The sequence below is a fragment of the Poecile atricapillus genome, chromosome 4 (genome assembly GCF_030490865.1).
Source record: "Poecile atricapillus isolate bPoeAtr1 chromosome 4, bPoeAtr1.hap1, whole genome shotgun sequence".
Taxonomy (NCBI): Eukaryota; Metazoa; Chordata; class Aves; order Passeriformes; family Paridae; genus Poecile; species Poecile atricapillus.
The window spans coordinates 12,239,924-12,254,802 of NC_081252.1; the positions used below are offsets into that span (position 1 = coordinate 12,239,924).

A 14,879-nucleotide genomic window follows, 5' to 3' on the forward strand; every position below is an offset into this window, starting at 1 on the left:
ACAAATTATGAAGATGTGATGAGATCAGTAAATTGTAGGATTTTTGAAAGTAGTTTTCTCATAGAGTGACTCCAGGATTCTCCTAACTTACGTATTCTTCTTACTGTGTAACCAGCATTTAGTACTTGTGGTTCGAACATCCATGTGGTTTGAACACTGCATTTCTGCAGACAGTTAAGAAACTTTCATACTGATTTGAATGTTCATAAAACATGAAAGAAATTCTGAGCTTGACTGGAGAAATTAAAATAAGTGAAATAACACTGGTGAGGAAAATAAAATGGATCTTTTAAAGAATTCATATGTTTTCAATCCTAACCATCTCTAGCTAACTTTTCTTTTAGTAGTGATAATATTAGCCATTATTTTAATAAGCAATATTACTATAGTTACCAAAACCCCTAATCCAAGACTCAAACTCTGTTGGACCAGATTCTGTAGGATATATAACAAAGTCTATCTTCAGAATGAATACCTGATCAGTCTGATTCTACTCTATTTCTAATACTTTGAACCAGACCCTGAGATGGTAGCAGTGGAAACATCTCCATTAAATCTACATCAGAAGTATTTTGGTCTATAATTAATAAGAAATTGCTTTCATTTTTTTAAATATAATCTTGATTCTCTCTAGATGTGCAATAATTTTATAATGCCTTAGAGCTTTCCTGAAGTTTCATACTGACATTATCGATAGAATAATGTTTCTTTCTATTAAAAAGTTAGGATTTTTTCAATATACAAAGCTAGTCAAAAATTGCCATAGCACCTGAACTTTCCATGTAGAAATGCTTATTTTGCTCTTAAGAAATTACTTTGGCGGTGCTTAATCTACTTTGAAAGCAGGTTAAAATAAACTACATAAGGACACAATTTCCTGCATGAAATAACGGTGTTTATACAGGGAGGGATTCTGGAATAATAATTGTGTTTTAAAGTAGCCCCCTAGTTAGCTCTGCAATATTTTCTACAAACACTCAAGCGTTTTCATCCTCACTGATGGAACGGTATCATTATTATGGAAAGTATTGCCACCACCAACAACATATTTTATGTATGAATCAGGATTTTATCACATTAGGTAGCTGATCTCTTACCCAAAGAGCTGGTATCTAAGCAAGGTGAACTGGAAAGAGGAAAAGAATCCCTTTCTATGGACATTTTGATTTTTTTGTGGTGTAGTTTCTAAACATCAGCATTTCATTTGATAGATGCAGAGTCAGAGGATGTGGATGAGACTTGTTAGTGTCATCCAAAGAAATTAAATATAACTTTGGCCTCATCCCATGCCTGTGCTTCATTTTTCTGGGTTGCCACTGACTCCCTTTGCAGCAGAGATTCCAGGAAGATCTGAACATGATCTGGTTCCAAGCACAAGTCCCTGTGTTTCTGTAAAAGTGAAATCTGATGGTCTCGTTCTACAAAATGTCTGTCACCTGCTCAACTTGATCTATCCAAGTCAAGTTGGTTTGCAAATGAAATTTTAAAGTTTTCAAAAGCCTTTTAACATTTCAATGTTTAAGAATTGGACCATTAATTTATTTAAAATAATCTACCGCAGAGCTGACACAAAGCACAGTTTAACTTAGTCATTATCCACATGCCTGAATTAGATTAGAATAAATGACCTAGAGGAGAAAAATGCTCGTGTATTTATACCAGGACAAGAAGTGCCTCACAATCCTTTGATTATTTTTCAAAGGAATAAAAAAGTGCATGTAAATATTTATTGTGTATTTTGATCTAGTTAGGATCACAAAGGCCCAATTCTGTATGCCAGGATTTGTAACACAACATTTTCTGCTGATGTTTAACATAAATATTTGAAAAGACGTTTTAAGCAAGAAGTCTTCACTGTCTTGAAACAACTTTCAAAAAAAAAAAAAAGAAATTACATTTTGGTACAGTCAATATGATGGAAGAATAATTTTCTTTCATTTTTTATTTGTTTAGTTATGTCTCATTTCTGGAAATTATTGGGTAGTTTTATCACAGATGTGATGGATGTAATACTATTCCATTTACATAAACATCAATAACAGCTTTTTTGAATGGGACACTTGATTAATTTTTAAAAATTAGGCCTGCCTGCATTTTTGCTTTTAAAATTAGCCTACATGATTTCTAATGCAAATCAGATATAAATTTGTGAGCTGTCTGATCCCTTAATTAATAGTTTTTTTAAATTAAATTTGTGATTTTCACACACACTTGAAATAAAAAGGCACAGAAGTAAAACCAAGGAAATTAGCACCAATAAATTGCATGTACATATTACAATTCTTGATCTAAGAAGAAAACATTATAATGCTGGAATTAAAAAAAAGTTGTACTGAAACAAAATTTTTATTGGCATGAATAATCAAATTATATGTGCACAGTCAAAGAGTTGTTCCTTTGTGAATAGCACAGTTTTGTGGTCAAAAGGAATGTTAAAACTATGTGGGTATCCTGCCACAGTGAATCTCCTGACTTTTATTCAGGGATTTATCCCTGGGACAGGCTACAGTGCTGATTTCTGCACAGACGAGAATGACTTTGCACATGCAAAATTGCTCAGCAGAAGTGAAGGATGAGTTGAAAGGTCACCATCTAATAATGCTAAGAAACCTCATGGGAAACTTTTTATTTTCTAAGAAGTCTATTAGAGCATTTCCATATTTGCTGTATTTGAAATGCTGAGATTCATTTGCTCATACCTCGAGTTTGCCACTTCAGATGCATCATCTCTGTTAGGTAAATAAATCTCACAAAAAAACTCCTACACCTGAAGTAAAACTTAAACATATGTGCTAATTAAAATATAATTGAGGGAGAATAAGAATCTGATCTATTTTTACTCATAATAGTAGGTTCTTTATTATCACGAATAAGCCACTTCTGATGATTCAACTGTTCAGTGTTTATTGTGTAACTTCTGAAAGGTATTTTTAACTTACATTCCCGACTGGTTTGCATTCTTCTTTGGAATGTATTCCTCTTGCAACTCCTTCTCAATTTTTATGAAAATAATGAATATAAGAAATTGAAATAAGCATTCTTCTTTTAATTTTAAAGCACAGGTGATAGTTCTTAAATACTGCTTGCTTCAATTTATCTATGTAACTGTGGTCTTGGACAAAATTAACAGTACCCAGCACTGTACAAAATACTGATTAAAAATTGTGCCCGTCTTTAGGTTTATGTAATATCTTTTATCTTAGATGACTCTAGAGCTCTTTCCAGATACAGTGCAGGAAAATAATTGGAAAAGTTTAGAAAAAATCAATAAGTTTTGTTTGAAAGAAAATTATACTTTTAATTCATCTTAAAAATGCAGAGTTTCAACTGCTTCTTTTCCTCTAATGGCTGCAAAATCTGTATTTGCCAGTTCTGACTGGATTGCATAGAAGTCTCGTGTATCTTAGCTATCTCAGGCTGGTGCTATATTTATTCATTTAGGTCAATTTTGGCAGTGCTTATGTGTGCTGTGCATATACCATCTGTGGAGATTTTTCTTTTTAAATTATGAGATACCATTTTCTGTGTTCCTACCAGTGGAGTATGAAGAAGACCAAAAAACCCAGAAGATTGCTTGAAACTTTGGAGTAATTTTTAAGATTATTGTGCTCTGCTGCTTTAAAATTCCAAAATGCCTCTTGTCCCATAAATTTAAATCCTATAACAAAAGTAATTCAGCCACTTAGGGACATGAGTCTCTCTGGGAAGCATGGAGATGTTTGCAGTTAAAATTTTCAAAGGCACTGAAGTTATTTATTTTTGATAGGCAAAATTCTATTCATTATAAATAAATGCTGTTCTTCAATCTACAAACCTCCTTCCTGTGACAGTCAGGAGCTGGAGAATTGAATCTGTGCCTGATCCTGGGTCCATGTGCAGCAAATCTTTTCCTCTCTGCATGCCTCTGTCCAAGGAACTCCTTGTCCTGCAGAGCAGAGGCAATTATACTTGCTTTGGGTCTTTTGCTGTACACAATAACTGTGATTTGCCACGGTCATTTCCACTGCTTTAATTTTAGAGAGTTCCCTTCCCTTTTTCTCACTTTTTCTTGCCTTGCCCTAAGTGGGAAAAATAGGGGAAACCATTTAAGGAATGCAACAAATAGTAAGAGAGGGAAGTGCATCTGTTTATCACGTTTGGACAAGCACGCTGTAGGGATCAGTGCTGCTGTTTTCTGGCAAGCCTGTAAACAGCTTTATTTGTGCATTAACCACTGAGAATCCACATTTCCATGCTAGTAGTCTGATGACTGCTGCTGGGAAGTAGCTGTGAATGTATTTGTTTTAGAAACATAGTATGGTGAGGTCAGAAAAGTAAAAAATTAGGTATTGGGTACTGTTTTGGAGAGGAAGTAGGAGATACAATAAGAATATAATTTTTAACTTCAATACCTAATGAAATGTTGGAAGAACTAAATATGATGTGGATTCACTGAAAATCCAAACTCTTCTGAGGTAATTTGACTTCTTCCTTTGTTAGGATAGTGGTCTTTATTGGCTGAAGAAAATATGGTTAGACATGGAGAAGCAAATTTTCAGAACTTGGTTCCTAAATTCTGCCTGAAAATCACATGCTTGTATGAGTTGCAAGAGTAAATCTGTATTTTTTTCATACACATGAACCTATTTCATATGTGAAAAGGGTGTTATTTTACATGACATTTTTAGAGGTCATCAGAAGTAATGTGTATTAGAAAGGAAAAATAAAGGATGCAGAGTAGATTCCCTTAAAGAAGTACGGGGATGACAGACTCCTGTTTTTGCAAGTGAGCTGAGTCTTCTGACTTTATCTTTTCACCTTCAGCATCACGGCTGCATTCAGCCCTGGAAAAAGATCCATTATGAAACTGCTTGAACGCAACCTTTCTTTATTCATAAGGAATATTATAGATGCTGATATTTTGAATTCATCTTTTGTCAGAGTAAAAGTCTGTCACTTTGTGACTTTTTTAGTTGACTGTTTGGGCTTTAATTTAACACCCATCTATGCTCAATTGGAATTTAGATGACAATTGAATGGAGCTGCACACAGCTGTGCGTATTGATAGGAACTAAGATCTAAAAAAGTTCTAACTTACAAAGGAGATGCAGTAATAACTTTTTTCCTGCTCCACTTGAGATAAAGGACTGTGTGCTTTGTACTTCCATGCTTCTTTATGGCTACTCTAATGAGTTAGACAGGAGCCTTTCCACCACTGGAGTGTCATGGTCTGTACTCTCACACTCTGGCCTGCCTTTAGCCTGTGTCAGACAGCTTTTTTCCCTAACGAGTCTGGGACATGGTGCCCAGGACCACTCCCGAAAAATGATTAAATATGCTCACATGCTGTGGCCCACATAGATTGCTTGATATGGCTGAGAAATTTTAATAATATGGGTATAAATCATTCCATTCTGGTAGTCTTAAGTGACAAAGAATGGTGATGGGCAAACTTCATTTATGGATAGAAACAAACCAATATGTGATTTTGAAAAAGAGGTTTTGAAAGGCTTGTGAGAAGCCTTTGAAACACTTAAGTGTGTTGGCTTGGTAAACTGGGAAACTCTGAAATCAGAGTGTGTGCTGCTCATGACAAGCAGTGTGCTTTAGAAACTGAAAATAAAACATTCAGGAAAAGTGTGAGAACATAATTATCAGGTTCTAATGTCAGCTAATCCTTGCTAGGGGAGAGGAGCATTGGAAGAAACATCATGGCAAAGATAAATTGGATAGGAATTCATAGTGTGATGCTGATGTAATGCTGTAATGCATGTTACCTCCTGTAAGAACAAGTAAATTTAATTATTTCAGGCCAAATCCTGCATGAATAATTTAGACACCTCTGAAGGCCACCAAATGGTGATCTACATGTCTGCTTCTCCCTTGAATCTATAGGGAACTGAGGCACTTATGAGCAATTTAGGAGGAATGGTTCATATCCCTCCTCTTCTCCCCAGGGCTCTGAAAATTTTAAGTCACATTGTAGCTGGCCTTTAGAGTGTTCTGCATTAGTTAACCCTCAAACTGAAATTTTCATTTTCAGGCTTGTCAGCTGAAAGAAATGTGTATTGCTGATTTTGTAAGAATGCAATAAAAATGATGAATTTTGAAAAACAAAAAACAAAAACAAATGGAAAAAAAAAAGAAAATAAGATTGTGGAGAAGAAATTACTGTTGCATACAAACACATAAGCAATTTTTATAAAAAGATAATTTAAGAAAGGAAACAAATAGGAGTTCTACTAAGGATGATACCAAAATTATTCGCTTATAGTGAATTGCAAAGAATGTGAATTTGGTACTACAACATGTATGCAATTAGAATAAATTGTTGACAGAGAATTTGGAAATATTCTTAGGGAATATGCTCTGTGCTGTAAGTTTGACATACATCAGGAGTAATTTTGGAGTTATTTAATAGGCCTTAACACAACACATAATTATAAGAACTCTTGCAAAATTAAATATTCCGACTTTCGTGGTGATGTCATGCATTATCTATAGTGTTTTCAGGTAGATAATATGGTTATAATAGTACAGAAAGACAAAGAAGCTTTATTCCCACTGTATCTTCTGGAAAAATGGTCTTTTGTGTTTTTATGGTACATTATAGAATATAGCTTAGTACTTTTCTCTGCTGAGTTGTAGTAACTAAAAAGCATTGTTTCAGTAGTAAATAATCAGAACCAGAGATAAATCAAATCTGACATCTACTATGCCGCTGGGCTGTTGCTGGGGGTGGAAAAGAAAATTCTCTGCATTTAGAACAGGAAATCAAATGCACATAAAAGTATCTTGTGTGCAACAGAACATTGATGACAAAATCCAGGGCTTGATTCAAAAGTCAATCCTTCTTAGTTATGTGCTTGATGTAAAGTACATGTTGATTAAGGTCACTGCTTAAATGAACTGGGAATTGGGTAGTTGTTCTTAAGAACTGAAAAGCTTTTTTTTATTTTTTATTTTTTTTCCAGAGGATTAGCTAAGTCCAGGTAGCATATAAATCTCAAAGCACTCATTAGCACCAGAGAAACATTATTTCTGTGGCTGTCATGATGGGTCAGCATTTGTATCAGGCATCTCACTTGCCATGTTAAAATGCATGTTCCAAACGTTGAAAATACCTAAATACCTTTTAAGTATGTGTTTTCCCATCTCAAAGCTAAAAGAAGTAGCAATACATGTAAGTCAGAAATTTGGTCAAAAATTTTTTTTTTAAAAAATAATGATAATCTCTTGTTGGTCTAGAGCATGATGTTCAAATTTGAAAGGTGGCAGTTTTGTACTTAAGTGCAAAGGACAAACCTCTCTCCCCCTTTTCCTGGAGCAGGTAACACTATTTGTCAGGTTTACTGCATTATGGTCAGTGCAGTATCCAGCACTGTCGAATTTTGGCATGGTTGGGAACCCTCCTTCCTTGAACTGATTTAAATGAATATAGACATGGAAATGTATGCACTTAATGAAAGGAGAAAGAAAAGCACAGTATATGTGGTTACATAGTTTTCTTTATACAAAAGACAGGGGATTTTTTGCATAATCATATTTGTTTCAGAAGTAAGGATATACTCTCAAAGGAAGGGAAGATTTTAATGGCCTGTGGAGATTATTTATTTAGCTAAAATCAAGCCTGTTTCCAGAAAAGTTTCAGTGCAGCAATAAAAACTTTTGCATTTTGGCCTACTTTAATTTATTCACAGCCTGAAGACCCGATGCTCACAATTGGTTTTCTTGTTTCACATGAAATCTGGGTAATTGTACCCATCAGTCCAAATGCTGTTGGTTTATTTTAGAAACAATATTTATATCTTGGATTTTGCAGATGCCAGAAGGAACATCTCAGCCATACTGAATGCCATATTGTTATTAGGGGCAAATTCTACCCTGGGGCAGCTGACAGGCTCACGTGCAGAAGCTTCTCCTGCCTTGCCAGTCTTGTCACTTGCCAGAATTTGACAGGCAGAATGTGGTCTCATTCTCAGCTAACACCTTTAGTAGCCATCAGAACCCTTCAGACACATTCCTAAAGCACACAAACAGTGATCACCAAAACCAGCAGACTCACTGACATTATTTGATCTTATTTAATTATTTTTCTATATTTTCAAGTACAAAAGTAAGTATGTTACATCTTCCATTTTTTTTCCCAATTATTTGATATAATGCAGAGTTAAAAACTCACATTAATTGTGTAAAATGAAACATGGGCATCTGTAATGCAAGGTGTTTTATCCAAGAGTTCTCTACAGAATATATAGATTTGAAGAACAAAATCTCTTCATTAAAGCCCTGAAAGAAAAGAAAAAAGTTCCCTGTAAGCTAATTCATGAGGAAAAGATATATGAGTAAAATGCTATATTTGTGTACCAAATTTTATTGGCCTGGATAAGACACTCTCTTTTTATAATGCCATTAATGGAATATTCATAAAAGATTATTAGTGATGCTTTAGCAAACTTCTCTAAGTAATAGATCATTTTTAAAAGAAAAGAAAGACTTTATCGATTGCAGAATATACTGAATTGACACTTGCAGTGACTGGAATGCTTTTTTATCCACAGAACATGGGTGGCAGCAGAGTAATCCCCATCCTACATCCCCCAGCCCCAGCCCCAGCCGTGTGTCTCACCCTTTACCTGGATGCACCACTACGAAGGGTGAGGGAGCTATGGTAGTTTACTCTGCATTCCCGTTCACTTGTTGACCTCTTTCCAAAAAAACGTAGTTGCTGATATCTGAACTTGAGCTGCAAGCTAACTGGAACAGCCAGGTTATTTCTGACAGAATACAATCTACCACTGCTTAGGTCTTGGTCTCTGTTCACCTGGGCTGAGTTAGAGCAGGAGTGAACTTGCAGTCTGGTTGGTTGGTTGGTTGATAACTAGAATTATCCATTTCTGTCTCTGGTGAAGTTAATGGGACTTAGTGAAGAGCCATGTTTCATATGCTACAGTAAAAATGTAGACTGCAAGGCAAACCATCAAAATATAAAGGGCAGTTAAAATTAACAATGCAAATTTAAAACCAGCCTTGCCATAATGCATATGTGGTAATTAACTCCTTTTTAAATTATTGCTCACTGCAAGTGAAGCCAGAATAGCTGGGCTGTTTCTGAGTGAAATGCAGGAAGTTTAAGCATCCTGTGTTCCTTCATCACAGAGCAGTGCTCTGTGGGGAAGGCTTGATGTGGGTGGCGTGGTGAGGCACACAGTTTGTACAGGGGACCCACAAGAGAAGACAGTGAGTTGAGTGCTTGCACAAAAGCCCATATGTGAAAGCCTGTGTGGAGACAAATATTGCTTGAATATGATCTGAACTTAAAGAATGCAGATATGAAACAAGATAAGAGTTTATATAGTGGCTTTACCCCGGTTCTGCTATTGCAGAGGTTTTTTGATTTAAAAGAAAGGGGTTTAGGTCATCTTACTCCTAAGTGAAGGGGGATCAGGAGTATATCTGTAGCAGCAACAGCATGCCTGGTGTTTGATATTCTTTGGAAATTTTGTCATTCAGCAGTTCCTTTGGATCTTTAGGCTGTTGGCACTTCTGGGGGGACTCTGCAGTTGTTCTGTTAAGAGCAGAAGTAATTCTGTGGGAGTTTATGCAGCTCTCAAATATAGTCCAGAGGGAAAATGACAAGTTATAAAAGATATAGGATGTGTTTTCTTTTGCTGCTTGGGTTGCCAGCTGTGGAGGGAAGCACTGGGCCCCTTCTCTGTCCTCTTTAGATTATCTACCACTGCTAAGCAGGAGCAAAATTTGATGTGGAGAGTTTGAAGGTGTTCAAACCAGAGGGAATCTCTTCTAGGCTTTTCCATAAGAGGAAATGCTCCTGCCTGTACTCATAAAGCAGTAATCCAGCATCAAGTCTGGATGCAACAGGGTGACTCACAACAGGGTGAAAGGAAGGTTTACTAAAGAGACAAGGACTTTACAGCATTTTCTGTTCATTTCTGATCTATGAGCTAGGAATATTTACTTCATACTTTACTTTCTCTTTCCTGTTTATTATGTTGGTGTTTTTGATTTACTTTTCTGTTCAACTACCACTGATGTCTTTATACGTTGTCTCTTACCAGTCTACACAGAATTAGCTCACCGTGGATGGGAGGCTTATCAGAGTGTATTCAGCAACAAAGGAATACTTTTTTTTTTTTCAGGTCTTATTATTATTTTTTTATTTTATTTTATTTTATTTTATTTTATTTTATTTTATTTTATTTTATTTTATTTTATTTTATTTTATTTTATTTTATTTTATTTTATTTTATTTTATTTTATTTTATTTTATTTTATTTTATTTTATTTTATTTTATTTTATTTTATTTTATTTTATTTTATTTTATCCCATACAAATTTTATGCATTAAGTACTCTTTCTGTAGCACTCAAAAATCTTTGTTGTTCTGGGAAGGATCAGTACAGCACAAATCCTGTACCCTAAGAATTTTAATGGTAATCCTTGTGAATCTTTAACTATCTTGTTCACCTGAAATATTATTAGAATATATGTAAAATCAGTATAATTACATTATCAGAATTATGAAATCAATATAATTACATTATCAGAATTATGAAACTGCTTCTTATTAAAGCCTTTTTTCTGACTACCCATACTCACACAGACTTGAAGCTTCCCTGTGTACTAGTTTGAGAGTTCGGAACAGGCGATAAAATAGGGATGAAAGAGAGAGCTGTGATCTCAGAGGAGATATTAGGCACCAGAAATTATGGTGTTCTTGTTCCAGCTCTTACACTGACTGTGATACTTCCATTTCTATAGCACTTGCCATCTCTGGATCTCAAAGTGGATTATAAAGAATAGTGATTTAAACCTTCCTGCACCTCTAGGAGATAGGTAAGCAATATTATTTCCATTTTACAGATGGAGAAATTGTGATACAGAGAGGCTTAGTGTTTATTATTTAAAAGTTTATTTATGAACACACATGCATGCACACACACAGAACCGGAAACAGATGTCAGAACTTTCATTGCTCTCTTTTTTAAGTTGAGTCCATCCTCCTTTCCATTTAACCTCTCTGATTTATGTTCCCCATCTGTAAAAAGACGGAAACTGATAGAGACATGGAGAGATTTGCTTGCACATAAATTTCTGTGCAGAACCAGAAAAAAAGCCAAACTAACACGGAGCACAAAAGTTGCTTTTAAAATCCAATGCTTTTTATGTGTTAGCAGAGGATATTTTAAGATTTGCTACAACAATTTTTGTAGGTGTGGAGAGTTGCAGTAGCTTTGCAACTTAATACATAATATTTAGTTATTGCTATAGCAGGGCTTGATAATTTTGTAGTATAAGCATGTTAACTGGGGATTAAAAATTTCAAAATGCATCAATTTACACAGCAAAAGGCCAAACACAGCCAGTGACTCAATCTCTGCATTATCTGAAAGATGGTACCACATCAGCACCACCAAGGCACTGTGTCAGATGGGAGTGGGGCAGTGGTGCTGCAATAAAAGCAGTCCCCTGCAATAAAAGATGCCCCACCTGCATCTCTGTTTATCCCAGCAAAATCCTGTAAAAATGTGTCCGTAGTGCAGCACAAGTTCCTCTGTGACAGACACCAATCTAGATAACTATGCCTCAGTATTTACAAGAGAACTGAAATTATGACTGAACTTTGGGGAAAAAGTTTTAAAGATCCAATACAAGTCTTGTTATTTTTACTACTATTATTGGAATGATTGTTTCTTGTAATATTGAAAAAGATACTTTAAAAGGTATCTAGTTACTGGGTTAATCTTATCAGGTACTGCATCAAAACATGAAGGTTCTGATCTCATTATTTGTAAAAACAATGTTTAAAAAACATCTTGCAGAAGCTTTTAAAAATTCTTTCTAATTCTGCTACTAATTTGCTACATAACTGAAACATTGAAAACCTCATCTATTAGATGTTTTAATTTTAGCAACACATCTCACAATTTTCCTTATGTTGAACAAATAGCTTATACAGAAATGTTTTTCACATTTTTCTGTGTGCATCCTGTAGCACAGGCAGGCAAGATTAGACAAACATACAACATCCACAGTAACATTTTCCTGTAAGTAATCTAACTTCCCTGTGATGCAGTACCCAGATTTCATACCTTTACTAGTGAATATATAGGAAATAAGTATGGCTAATGTATTTATTTATGTTAAATGGAACGGAGACTGGATGTGTTTATGTGTCACCATGCAAGCATCAACCTGTACATGATTCAAAGATTCATTTGAAAGGTTCCTTTTTTTTCAGTTGTAAAACTTCATGCAGAAAAGCAGACTGAATTTCAGGTAGGGATTTAGTTGATTTAAACACCTGATTTTATCACTACAAGCTTTACCAGATAATAATGGTGCTGATCCTAATTATAATACTTGAGCAAGTGAGTTAGTTCGTTGTTTTAATGCGTGACAGAAATCAGAATTTAACCTAGGGTATTCCGGAATGCTAGTACATATAATTTGTTACTTTTGCTCCCAATTACAGTTAAAATAGCCAGTGTCTTGAGGTAATATAGCTACTGCAGCTGTTGGATTAGGATATGGCTTTGCTAATGCATTGACCGTCTTCATCCAAGTAACATGAGTTAATTTTCAGCCTGACAGTAAATGCTGAAATTTGAATTGTTGCACTAATGCACCATTTTTTCATCTGTCAAACCAGACTGAAGGGTCGCTTTGTGATGAGGATAATGGTTCACTTTGAAAGAGAAGGAAAACTAGCTTCTGAATTTTAGGGGGAATTCTAGATCTTGCTTCAAAAAACAAGCTGAACTAGGGAAAAATTAGCCTGTGTAATTTTAGTAATGCTTCACCTGTAAGACTGAATAATTGCTTTATCCTTATACTGATTCTGTGCAGGCACACTGGAATATTTCCCATGTTAGGCAGAATAATAAAATAGCCTATGAAATTTGGTTTTCAGGCTATCAAGCCTCAAAAAGAGGCTTTCTCTGAAAAGTGAATCACCATTAAACTGTTTGCTATAAAGGGAATTTCCAGTGTCAGTTTGTGGCAAGTTTTGATTGTTTCTCTACACCCTAAGAAATCCTAAACCTAAGAACTGTTGGAGACTGATCTTTTTATTTTTGTTCCTCTCAGAAGTGTTTTTCTTTCTTTCCTGCAGCACGGAAAAGGATATGCTAGTCACTTCTACAGGACTTACCTGAAGCAGCATGATTTGCACAAAAGAAAGTCGACCAACAAAAAGCATCAGCTTTCAACTTCATTATCTTGGCCATCCAGTTCTGTGTAACTGAAGGATTTGTGTGCTGTTGGAGACATCCTGGCCAACAATAGGACCTAATTGCTCTCAGCAGGCCTGAGAAATGAGTTGAAATGTGTAGAACTGTAGAAACTTCAGAGGCAACTGATCTTGCCTCTCTGATCAGTGTGTGCCTGTTTACAGCACTATATATCTTTCTCTCTCCAAAATGTCACTGAGCCCTTTAGATGTTTATATTCACCACAAAAAGCCAATCGTACAGATAAAAGAGATGTGCATTATAAATGCAATATCACTGTTTTAAACTTGACTGTTTTATATTATTTTTGTGTGATCAAGTGTTCCCCAAACTATTCCAACTTTACAAGAGAGATTGTGATCATGTTCTTTTCACCTGTGGGTCATAAAAATGTTGTTAATCTGAAGACCCACAAAATTATCAAAGACATTTCTGTAGTTTATACACCGTGTTGCAAAGTGTTTACTGTACTATTTCAAAGCTTCTAAATAAATATAAAATATATATATTATATTATATATAATTTTCCGAAAAACGTGGTACAACTTAGTTGATTTTTAAATGGATTCATACAGTCTACACCATACACTAAAGTGAGAAGATAATTCAGGGTTCCTAAGCTATCCTTGCTAAAAACGAAAATAAAATAAATCTTTAGTAGTACTTCCCCAAAATTCGTATTTTGGTCAATCCTGTTTTTCTTGTTTAAAAGAAAAGAAAAAAAGCTGTAAGCAACAACATTTTGTCTGAAAAGTTGTAAGGAATTTTCAATGCCAAAGATGCAGCTGTCAGCATTACCCGAATGAGCGCTTTGTACTATCAGAGGTATAAATCACTCTCCATTATTTTGGTTATGTTTCTATGGTTTTTAATTTGGAATCACAAAATCTTTTATAAGGCTCTATAAATTCACCTGTATATGTTGTTAAAAAGAACACTGGGTGTCTGTACATTTTGCAATGTAAAATATAATGTAAGTGAAGTTAAATATTTTAAGAAAATCATCCCAAGCTCATAAATATGTATACATACATACATAAATACATACACACACACACACAAACACCCACACATCTCTCTTTAACATAGTTTTGTGAAACTATACAAATATATTGCCTAAAAATATTTCTCTTGTGGCTAGGAATAGTTGTTGATAGAATTCAAATTACAAAGGCAAAGTATATGCCAGACTCTTTTATCACAAAGGAGATTTCCAATTAGGAACATGGCACATTCTCAGCTGACCCCTGTCCCATTGGAGTTAAAATGGTGTTGGTCACCATTTTGCTGGGAAAAGGATTAAGCCCTTGCATATAATCTTTATGTTCTGTAATAATTCTGTGGTCTGAAACAGTATCTTAGAGCGTTTCTTTTCTATGAAATATTGAAAAAAGTAAAATTTCAAAAGTAAAGTTTAAAACTACTTTCATGTCCATGGAGTTTAAGTACCATTTACTAAATGTAAAAAATCTAGTAAAATTTTTTCTTTTTTTTTTTTTTTGTGCTGTGATTTTTTTTTTCCCTCCACTGTACTTTAGTACATCAAATAACAAAAGCAGATCAGAACACACCTTGTTGTCGGCCAATGCCAAGCCAAATTTAATCCAATTCTTACTGATGATTCAATATTAAGTAAAACAAGAGAAA

General features: G+C 34.8%; 1 protein-coding gene across 2 annotated transcripts in view; it reads left to right on the forward strand.

Moving 5' to 3' along the window:
* The window catches only part of PCDH10 (protocadherin 10), a 33,609-nt gene extending 18,949 nt beyond the window's left edge, over positions 1-14,660 (forward strand). Inside the window, exons 5-6 of one of the 2 annotated variants that reach the window (XM_058839054.1) lie at positions 10,762-10,836; positions 13,115-14,660. In XM_058839054.1, coding sequence (XP_058695037.1) covers positions 10,762-10,796 — 35 coding nt within the window. In that variant the 3' untranslated portion in view covers positions 10,797-10,836; positions 13,115-14,660. The remainder of the gene's footprint in view (positions 1-10,761; positions 10,837-13,114) is intronic. The other variant, XM_058839055.1, reaches the window with a different exon arrangement.
* Positions 14,661-14,879: the final 219 nt, after the last annotated feature.